This window comes from Sciurus vulgaris (assembly GCF_902686455.1).
Source record: "Sciurus vulgaris genome assembly, chromosome: 8".
In the NCBI taxonomy this organism is placed as follows: domain Eukaryota; kingdom Metazoa; phylum Chordata; class Mammalia; order Rodentia; family Sciuridae; genus Sciurus; species Sciurus vulgaris.
In genome coordinates, this window is record NC_136468.1 from 89,907,345 (window position 1) to 89,919,095 (window position 11,751).

At 40.3% G+C, this 11,751-nt stretch overlaps 1 protein-coding gene across 8 annotated transcripts in view; it reads left to right on the forward strand.

Moving 5' to 3' along the window:
• Positions 1-11,751, forward strand: part of CREB5 (cAMP responsive element binding protein 5) — a 392,310-nt gene that overhangs the window by 373,781 nt on the left and 6,778 nt on the right. For all 8 annotated transcript variants that reach the window (XM_079152559.1, XM_079152564.1, XM_079152560.1 and 5 more), the window contains 2 exons: positions 3,493-3,720; positions 11,338-11,446. In XM_079152559.1, coding sequence (XP_079008685.1) covers positions 3,493-3,720; positions 11,338-11,446 — 337 coding nt within the window. The remainder of the gene's footprint in view (positions 1-3,492; positions 3,721-11,337; positions 11,447-11,751) is intronic.

Below are 11,751 nucleotides of genomic sequence, written 5' to 3' on the forward strand. Positions count from 1 at the left end.
AAGTTAATTCTAACCCTGGTTCTGTCTGCTATGTTTAAAACCTCCTAGGGACTCAAATTTGTCACTTGTGAAATGGAAGTTGAATACAAAGGGCAATCGTCCTGTGTCAGTAAATGCTAAAAATCTAAAGAGAAACAATTTATGAAAAAACAATTTTGTCATATGGACAAAGAAGCTCCATATGAATGCTAGGGCGTAAGGTACCGTGTAAATGCTGAGGAGAGGTGACTCATCCCACCAAATGTGAAATGCGTTGGAGGAAGCAGAGGGAGAGCCAAGCTCATAGATGATCAGACCAAGAGAAAGGCCAAATCCCAGGGGTGGAGAGTCACCAGGAGTGGCTAGAAAGAAAGCCAGCATTTAGACTAAACTGAAAGAGGGTTGGGGGACCAGGCAGACGTTATGTCACTCAGGCCAAGGAGAGACGGCGAGTCCCTGTACAGGAGGGGGTTTTAGTAAGCAGGGCACGTCCAAGAACATGGCTGGCCCCAGACACTTTGGATCCTCCAGTGGGATGACCTTCGTCAGTCCCCTCCACCCATCCTGCACTGCCAGGTCCCAACCGGCTGGGTCAGGTGTTGGAAGCTTGGGACCGCCAGTAGCGCTTATTCACGGTCTCCTCCATCTTCCTTCTCTAAAGACAAGAGCTTTAGAGTGACAGAACAGTTCTTTTTCTAATTTATTCATTGTGTGACTGTGGACAAAGAACAATTAACCTCCCTAAACCTCAGTTTTTGCAAAGTGGGGTAATCATAGACTAAACTCATGGACTCTTGTGACTATTTAAATCTCTGTAGAAGTTTTCAAAATGTGTTCGCCATGATAAATTCCAAACCAAAATAATTCAGAAGAAGTTAAGCAATAAAATGGTATCTGGACCACCTTTTTAGTCACATTTTTAGTTGAATGTTGCACTGGGACATGTATTAAAAAGAGGGAAAGAAAACTACCAAGTCAAAGATAGACAAATTAAGTCATATACTGATTTTTTAAGGAAAAGGAGAACATCAAGGTTTGGTTGCCTTCTTGGGCAAGTTATTTCACCAGCAAGTTTAACAGTTCTTTACATATAAAAGCCATTCATTAACTAAGTACCAATTAGCCAATTGCCCTCTGTTTCAAGTCATTAAGTGGCCAATTGAATATGCAATTAGTTAATTGCTATTATAATTAGCTGCACCAACAGTTTCTTTTTTATCCCATACTTAAAGGAAAAAAAAAAAAGAATCCTGGTTTGGTCTTGCTAAAATTTGAGCAAGATAATTTAGAATGTATTCTAAAATACCAATCTTCAGTTTTATCAACTTGGCTGATCACAGAGATCTTGTCATGTTGCCTAATAGTATGATTATCTGAATAGAAGAAATAGAGATTTGTAAGTCCTTCCAACTCTGAGACTACAAGATGATTTGGAATAAATTATGCCTTTTCAAAAATAACAATTTATTATTTTGATCAAAACTGGCAGAGTATCTTTGCCAAGAAAATTTCACTTTACTATAAAATGATAAGTAATAATAATTACCAGGAAGACAATTTCTGATTGTAGGGTTGCATTTGCAATTTTTCTTGTTTCTTATGATTATCATGCAAAAAAAAAAAAAATGTGTGAGTTTGGGTCCAGGTGTCACTTTATGGACACCAAGAATTTCTCTTAACCAACCTTTCACCTCCCTTAAACCCAGAACCTGCACTGCACCTAAAACAACCCCACCTGGCTTACCCCATTCAGGCAAAGCCACAGGAAAAGTGTCACCAGTTGCAGGTTGATTGCAAACGGGAGTGGGGACCTGGTATTGAAACAGAGGTCCCTGCAGTAGAGATGGAAAACCAGTTTTGCCTAGTCTTATCTGGGGCTGGCAATAAGAGACCACTAGTTATTCACAAAAGAAAAGTAAAGGCAAAAACAGTCACACAGCACTTTTCCTTCTACTGCTTGGCTTGTCGGGAGTGAGCTCAGGAGTTAGCATCTGAAATGACAAGTGCTACATCTTTGCCAATAACAAGGATTATGTCATCACCAGCAACTCTGGTGAGTAAGACCTTAGACAATTAATTTATTTTGCTACTCCTCTGTGATCAGGAGGAAAGGAGTCACCAATAAAAAAATTTTAGAAAATGTCTTTGCTTTAGATAAAATTACTGAGATGCAGTTCGACCTCACTCCTGAGCCTGATTCTTTTACAGTTAGTCATAGAAGGTTTGATAGAGTTTAGGATTGAAATCTATCACCATCACTCAGCTGATGTCAACCCACCCGTAGCCATTATTAGTGCAATTACAGTCAATTCTGATGGATTTCAATCTGAGGGTTGGAATGTGGTAGGAAAGGTTGTTTGGTTTCATTTAAAAAACTTTTTGGCCTCTTATTTCTGCAGGTTAAATGTCTCTTGTAAAAGAACTTTATAGGTATTATGGCCATAAACCTGAGTGGCTGAGAAATGGGAAAGGGGGAAAAGCACCCTTTATTGAGAATGAAGAAGGAGGAAGGAGAAAAGTGCAATAGGAAAAGCATTCAGTGTCCAGACATGTAAAGACTCAGCTATAGAAATTTCACAAGGTGCTGCATGTCTACCTTATGGAGGAAAATAAAGCTATATGTGTGGGGGTCTTCAAAGCCTTAGATGTCACTGAGTCCCATACAGACCTTACAAAGAGTCTATAAGCATAGTGAAACTTTTTAATAAAGTGTTCTGCCACTCCCAGGATTTCCTTACAGTGCAGGTATGTGGTCATGTGCACCATCCCTCTGTATCCTACGCATGCAGCAGGATCAGGGCAGCATCAGCATCAAAGGCCATGCCTCCCAATCACCTGGGAAGCTCTGTCCTCCACCCTACTCAGAGCTCTGCGGACCAGCAGACCCATCTGGAGTCTGCAAGCCCAGCTAGTCCTGGGCATGAAGAACTGTGAAATAGTAAAAATAGGATTCCAGCCATCTTCTGGCTTCATGGGGTTCTTTCGATAGGAGTCACAGCAGTGGTGATGTCCCAGAGGTTTGTCTAGGAATGTGGTTGTAACATCCCTTGAATGAAAGGAACTGCAACCTGCCAAAGGTTTTCTGCAGATGACAGATAGTCATCAGTGTTGTGGCAACCTGGACCTCTGTTTTCACCCCATAGCCATCCATTGGCTACTTTAAAGTTTTTTATGAAAGTACCTTAAACAAAAACATTTCTAACACCTGAAGGAGAAAAAAAAAAAAGTTTCCTCTAGCGTGATTTGGCCAAATACCTGTCAGGGAAAAATCCTCCGGACTACATCTTTTTGTGAGTCATTCCTGTATCTGGGCAGAACATCAGACTAAAGCTCAGTGATGCTTTTTCTTTTCTTTCATGGGTGTGATTTCATTGTTTATTTCATTCATAGAAAACAATCTCAATGTGCTTACTAAAGTGACTGGCTTTCTGTGCTCTGCATTGGAACGCTAGCTCAGGTTTCTTCCTTTCTGCTTCTGGGTTACCATCACCTCCTCCCTCTCTGTGCCTACAGGTTTCACCAGCCACGCAACAGATGCAGCCAACCCAGACAATACAGCCGCCCCAACCCACAGGGGGACGCAGGCGAAGGGTGGTGGATGAAGATCCCGATGAAAGGCGGCGGAAATTTCTGGAACGGAACCGGGCTGCTGCCACCCGCTGCAGACAGAAGAGGAAGGTCTGGGTGATGTCACTGGAAAAGAAAGCAGAAGAACTCACCCAGACAAACATGCAGCTTCAGGTGCAGGCCACTGTTTCTTTCCTCAGTCCTCCAAGGCCCTGTGCACAGTTGGCATTTCCTGTCCCACAGGCTCCTGTTGACCTACACAGTCATACCACACGCTTCTCCTGCAGAGGAGCCGCAGGCCTACTCATCCAGCTTTATTAATTCTGGGACAAACAAAATAGCCTATTCAGTTTTCAGTCACTCCACCTACAAAGCTCTGGAGAGGGAGGACCCACCCAGCTAAGTCGTAGACCTGAGAGCTCAGGCTTAGATCAGACAGTGGTTCAAACCCTGGCTCAGCATTGCTTGCTGTGTTTAACCTCTCTGACTCAGTTTCCTCATGTATGAAAAGGGAACCGTAACTCTGTAGAATATTTAGAAGAAATAAGTGAACTAATGTCTAGGAAGCAGTTGACACAGTACCTGATACCAAATAAGTCTTGAACCGAAAAGTAGCTGATCATATTCACCAGGTTGAGGGGATCACTTTGGTTTATGCCCTATGACCTATATGTTTGTTGAGTGGAAGAAAGGAAGGTTTATGATTGTTATTTTGCTCTGAAAGAAAAGACAAATTTCCATCTTATTTTCAAAACTCAGCAAGATTTGAACCTTGCATGAATTTTGCTTTTCTTGAGTGGCTTCACTGGGGACATATTATAATGAGGCCACTTCTGGAGTGTCTGGAGAAACACAGGAAACTCTAGTACCCAGGGCATAGGACACAAATAATGCACTTCAGGGCCTTGTTCTGATATCAAAAAGGAGAGCAGTGCTCACCAGCAAAAACAAGGCAGCTAAACTGACATGTGACAAACAGGGATAGCAGTAAGGTTGAGATTATAACCCAGTACCTCCAGGAGCTAAGAGAATGACCAAGGAGCAGAAATGGATGAGGTACCCAAAGTAGGTAGGCCACGCATCTTAGTAGTCATAGGTCACCTTCATCCTCTTCCCCCATCTGGTCCTTGGTACATCCTTAGGAAGAAGTAGTTAGTGTCCCAAATCCCCAAAGCCTTTGCTTTGCTTTTTTTTTTTTTTTTTTTTTGGTACCAGAGATTGAACCCAGGGGGCCTTAAACACTGAGCCACATCCCCAGCTCCCTTTTTTTCTGTATTTTATTTAGAGACAGGGTCTTGCTGAGTTGCTTAGGGCCTCACTAAGTTGCTGAAGCTGTCTTTGAACTGGAGATTCTCCTGCCTCAGCTTCCAGAGCCACTGGGATTACAGGCATACAGCACTGCAGATTGACCCAACAGCCTTTGCATTCTTGATTCCACTGAATGGAAATGCCCTTAGAGCAACCAGTGTATAAATCTAAAGTAGATGAGGAAAGTTCGGTTTATACATGGATTAAATTTCATCATTTATGGATTTTGACTTTCCCCTGCTAAATGTATTGTTCTTTTTGAGATGGACATGAGCAAGAAACTGGGAAACATGACAAGATATGGGGAAAAAATACCACATAACAATTGTCCCACACCCCAGATTGTATGCCACATAAAGGTTAGGACTGTGTCTTTTTACCCCTACCCCGCTGTCTTTCCCCTGTAGAGGGTTTACACTCGAGAACTATGTGTTCAATCAGTGGGTGAGTGCCCCATCTCTGGAGTGGCCACAAAATGACTGCCTGACCACTTGGTAAGGATGTTATTTCAGGGAGTCAAACCACAGGGGAATTGCTGGACCTAAGCACCTTTAAAACCACACCTAGTATTTGGCAGGCACAGTAGTCTTTGAGACACTTTGAGGTAGAGCACAGATGATGTTTTGATATTAACACGCATGCTTTCATCTTGATATTTATTGAAAAATGTAATTAGAACCCCAAACCTGAAATTTTACAGGTATCATTAGTAAGGATAAGACTACACATTTTAAAATTATTTGATTTGCACATACATGATAAATCAATGAACATTCTGGTCTGTGTAGAACTAGAAAATATTGCAGCAGCAGTCCTGCAGTGAGTAAGGGTGGGACCCAGGAATTTGTTCCCAGTCCTTGAGCCTGCAGAAGCATGGCGGAAACATGCAGGTTGTCTTAATGTTGGCACTATTGACTTTTAGGCCCCATCTTCCTTTATTGTACTCTGTGTATTGGAGGCCTTTGCCCTCGGTGTCAGGAGCACAGGAGTGTATCCCTCCACCCAATAGTGACAACCAAAATGTCTCTAGACCTTGCAGAATGTCCTGGAGTTGGGGCTGGGATCATGGTGGTGGTGCAAAATCAGCCTTGGTTAAAAACCATTACCTTACCAGGAAGAGCCAGTGGCACATATCACATGCCAGCAGTCTTTAAGTCAGTGATAAGTAAAATGAGTCCTTGCCAAGTTACTCCAGGTCCTAGAAGAGAGCCAGGAAAGCAACGATGCTGGTTGAGTTTGAGGTCAGATGAGTTCATGACTTGACATGTACATATTTATGGCCGATTTCACAAAGTACTCTAGGTAAATTTACCCTTGACTAGACCACTGATTTTTTTTTTCCCACTTCTTTAGAGCAAAATGGCTAGGAAAAAAAAAAAAAAAAAAAAAAAAAAAAAAGAAGAGAGAGAGAGAGAGAGAGAGATTTTAAGAACTCTAGCTCTCTAGCTCCTGGCAACTAGGGGGAAAAATCTACTGAGTTCATAGAACAGAAACCCATATCCTTTGGTTATTAATGCAGTGTGCAAAGAAGGGAAAATCTCTTAAAAGACTAAGTTGTTGATATTTTCTAACCACTGCTCTGCTTCGGAAGGACAGAAGCCACAAACATCCAGTGTTTTCTGTGACATTGCGGGTTCTGCATCATGCCCTATGATGCTGGAGAGGACACTGCAGATTCTGCTACCTTTGAGTGACCCTTTCCCTCTCACTGGACCTTTGTCAACAGAAAAAAAAAAAGGTGTCTCTCTTGAGGCTGGTTCAGTAAGCCAAATTTTAAATAAACAGACATGGAAGGTGCTAAGCAAACAAACTCCAGCCAAATGGAATACCCAAGGTCTGGATGGCCAGTTGCCACTGTTGAGTTGTTTTCCAGCATAGAACCTTCTAGTTAGGCTGCAGCATTTCAGATTGGAAAAACCAGACCTAAGAAAACAAAATCAAAACCCCAGACTTCATTTCCTAGTCTCAGAACAAATCTCTGGCCGAGAGGTCAGCACAGGTGTAAGGAATCAGGGGAAAATTCAAAACCACCCAATGTGACATTTTATATAGGGAGAAACTGAGTTTCAGGGAGATGAGGAGATTTCCCAGATATCATGCAACCAGTAAGGAGCAGAAAGAGGAGTCCAGCAAGACTTCTATTAACCTAACCCACTGCTTTTCCATCTTTCATTCTAGAAAGACCTTAAACTAAAGAAATCTACATCCTTCTTTCTGATACAGAGTGGCAAAGATCACCACTGATGTCATGCTCAGTAGACCATTTGTGTTCAGTAGAGGATATGGAAATCATCTGCACTTCCATGGGTGCATGGAAATAATTGCTTTTCCTTTTTAGTGCAAAGACACATGGTCTAAGTTGCTGCTGAAATTTTAGACACACAAGCCCAGGTCTGGGACTTGGCAAGAGAGTAAGCCAGATGGGAACTGTTGCTTGACAAATTGAAAGCCCTTTGTTGCAGAGTGAACCAAACCTGGTCTCAGCTAATCTAAAAACAAAGGGGTCGGTGGGTACATCATAGGGCCCATTTTGATAATTATTTTTTTGGCACAAACTACTACTCACACCAAAAAACATTCTGGATTTATCACATATCAAAATGACATTCCCCAAGCAAAGAAAAATCTGTAACTGTAGCTTTTAGGGACTCCTTGGATTACTTGTTTCAAGAATGTTATGGTAGTATTGAAAAACTTATGGATTTAAAAATAGATCAGTCCAACTGGATCTTTCCTCCCTCAGTCTCTATTTAAACGGCTTACTGCTTTAGAGTAGCAAACACAAATTAATTTATAAAAATGAAAAAATGAAGATTGATTACAGCAAAAGAATCAATACTTACTATTTATACTGTACTTTTGCAAAGTTTTTTCTACTGAGACCTAGTACTATTTTTGTAACATACATAGGGGAATTTTAAAACTGGTGATTTTCCTTGATTCATAAAGTAAGGTAATTCAGAGTAAGAAAATGACTCCAGAAGTCCTGGCTTTTATTTCCTTACTGGACTTGGAAGCCCCATTTAATTTCTTTCATGCACTTTGAAACATTTGCTATCTGGTTGTTCTCTTCCAAAATGAATTCAAGGTGATTTTACTTACATTGCCTTGAAAAGGATTTTCTTAAAATATAGTCTAGAATTTCTGCATTTCCTACATCAATCAGTCTTTCAATATGGAATCTTTAAAATAATTATGAATGTGTAGAGTGCACAACCCATATTCCTTTTCTAGGGCAGTGATTCTTGACCCTTCTTAAGCCAAAGTACCCTTCTGGAACCCGATAAAGGTGCCATACTCTCTCACAATGTGGACACGCATATGGACATACAAAAAACTTTACTATAAAACGAAACTATAAATATTGCTTTAGAATCTACCCCAATGAGGCCAGGAAGTACATGAGGTTTGAAGCTGGATTCCTTATGCAGTTCAAGACCTGAAAGATTAATAATATATTTGAGAATATTAACGGTAGTCAACAAATGAATAAAAATTGTAATTGGATTCTTCATTAGAGAATCAGGTAATTCTCTTTTTCAGTAGAAGGTAATATAAAAACAGCCCTCCAATAAGAAGCTGTCTTTCTGGGAGGAATTTAGAGGACTAGTGCGATTGTCTTGTTTTATACATTGTTGTTGTTGCAATTTAGGAACTCAACAGCCATTATTCAATCTCTCAGTGCTGGAGATTGAACCCTGGGACTAACACCCTTTATTCCGTGCCCCCCACCCCATCCACCAGCTGAGCCTTCCTTTCCCTGAATTTCTGTGCCTGTGAGGCCTTTACTTTATCTTTACAATGTCATAGTTATGTGTGCATATGAACAAGAGGCTGATTCTTCTTCTCTACCAAGGATATGAGTTGTTTTTCAATCATAACATGGCTACAATGACTAGCACGTTATATTAGAAATATGTCCATACTCACATATATCTTTAAGTGATGGTCCATTTTTACAACACTCTTCTGTGTTCCTGCATTTTTATAGAACTTAGCAACTCTTGGGGCCTTGGTTTCTATACTTAGAACATATTGGTTTGTTAGTAAAGTGTTTTGCTATTCAGAGAAAACATGCCACTAAGGTTATAGATGTTGTATGGGGCTTTGGTGGTAGATCAGGACACCACATATACTGTTCAGAATTGTGATCTAGTGCTGTTTTATAGAAGCAAAAGGTTCATTGTGAAATGGTTTGGTGTGTGCTCCTTGCAACTGTAGAAATCCAGAGAAAGGGATTAAGTGTTTTTTCCTTAAAGAAACAATGAACTCTTCATGCCTGGAGAGCAAGTGCTGCATGCAAAGGGTCTAACTGCCCAGGACATGGTGGCAGAAGAAAAGGAGCCTAAACTCGCCTTCTGCAGGATGGCCACCAAGCAGGATTAGTTTTTCTTCTTGAAGTTCAAGAAAGCAAGAGAGCCCAGTTTGGGTTTCATACTTGACTTGTTTATCCTTTTCTAAATCACCATGGAAAAGTGTGAATTCACTAAATTTGGAACTCAATTCTATTTTCAAACTATTGTCCACATTATCTGCAGCTGACAGAACCTCTCTACTCAGAGAGTAGATGTCCAGATTTCAGAAAAATGTTATTCCTGTGGTCAAAACACAAATAACATGACATTTCATCCTGAAATACACACACACACACACACACACACACACACACAAACACACACAATCTGAGTTTCCTTGTCTGTTTCGTGTTTGTGTGTTTATTTTCTTTTGTTTTTAACCAGAGATTTCTTTTATATGATGATCTAACAGTGACTTTTTTTGATCGTGTTATTTTACACAGAAGGAGAACTGGGAAAAACAAGGATTTAGGCATAATTTTAGAGAGGAAAGAGTGTTTAAGGCTAACATAAGTTGTCCTATAAATAAAGGGATTGACAAGGGTCAGTTTGGAGTGTGACAGGACCCCTTACCAATCCTACTCATTGGAAATTGGGAGGTGCCATTTACCTTAGTGAATGTTCTCAGGTTTAAAAGCAATTTTCCTGTGCAATTAAGTGATTTATTCATCAGTTAGGCTAATTTTTCAAACAGGCATTTTTATTTTGTAGTTCGGAGGAGAAAGGGAAACACTTTTGTAGATGAGATTTTTATTACCTTGTTATTAGTGTTACTCAGTGTGCAGTTCCTCATAATGTTGTGCTCAGTGTTCTAAATGACTTTGGCAGTGGGAGATGTTCTTTAAAACAGGTCTCAGTTATTTTAAAGTAACTTCTAGAATCCCATGCTTACTTCTCTGGGTGAAAAATAAATGTCTGCAAAGCCAAGTTCATATCACAAGTGTAGATACAACTTAATGACAGCAACACTCAATACCCTTTTTGGTGCATGCTTTTTAAAAATTTTCTACATGTGAAATAAAATACCTTCCAGCCACAAATGAACTTTGGCCAAAGAGAGAGTATTATTTATCACAATTTTAAAACAGCTTATTTTAGATAGTGTGATGTTTATAGTTTACTTTTATCAAGAGGAAGCACCTTCCAGCCAACCATCTATTCACATCCATATTTGTAGACAATGGGTGTCCAGCACACTATTCTACAGAGCTATGAGCAAGTGACTTACTACATAAAGTAAAAATTTAAGGCACTTGAGTAAATAAGAAAAAAAAAAAAAAACCTATAATCGTGATATTGTGGAAGAAAAGAATTTATAGATTGAAATTAGCCAAAATAATTAATAGGCTGATCAAATTAATCCTAGCACAGGCCCAAATGCTATTGCTTCTTGTCTCTCTGGGCTGATGTTTTCCTGCCAGTCGATAGCCAACACTGGTACCATGTGCGTCAGTGCCTCCTTCAAAGTGGGCCACAGGCTAGGATGTGCTCTGCTCAGCCCCATCCCACATGGAACTTCTTTGGGGAAAATCTAGTGATAAACTAGTCAGTCTACTGCATTTCAGTTTGAGACCACTAATCCTGCCATGTACTTCTTCTAGTATATGCTTCTCCTTTACTTTGTCCCTATATGGAATATAACCCTGAATTTGTAAAGGTTACAATGCCTAAATTTATTGAATATTTAGCACACACTACACATTGTTACAAGTGTTTTTTACATCTGCTACCTCACTGAACCCTCACAATGACTCATGATTTTGTGCTATTTCTATCTCTGTCATATAAATGAAGTTGGTGGAGCTCAGCTTTCTAGAGTCAGACAGGTAGTGTTCAGTGGGGTTTCTCACCTACATGCCTGGCTCAAGAGTCCATTACCTAAAGGGTGTGGTCTGGCCTTTCACCAGGGTTCAGCTCTTGAGTTAAAGTCTAACGTAGCCCTTAGTAAATGTAAGGACCAAACTGAGGGCAAACTACAAATTTTCAGATGAACTCCTTCTAAACAAAATGGTCTTATTGTCACTCAGACATAATAGAAAAAGTTGCCAATTTCATTGTTGAGAGGGCATGGGGCTTTGGGTTGTATTCTCTGGTCTTCTCAACATGACTTTATTCTGTCTCTTTCCAGAATGAAGTGTCCATGCTGAAAAACGAGGTGGCCCAGCTGAAACAGTTATTGTTAACGCATAAAGACTGCCCAATAACAGCTATGCAGAAAGAATCACAAGGATATTTAAGTAAGTTCTAGACTCTTGCTTTTTTTGGTATCCAGTGTTTTGCCACAAATTTTGCATGGCATTTTGTTGAAAGAGCAGGAAGAAAGGGTAGTTGTACTCCCAGGCAGATATACTGGAATTTTTGAATGCCTATTCTGCTAGGAGGATCCCTCTTTCCTGACCCCATCCAACATCATACATACCTCCTCCTGGTAATTTTGGCTATACTTTTCCCTGGCATTCCACATTGCAAAATCCTATCAAATACCAATTTTGTAGCTGGTAAGAAAATAGCCTGCTGGAAGCCAATTACCAGTAGTTTGTTT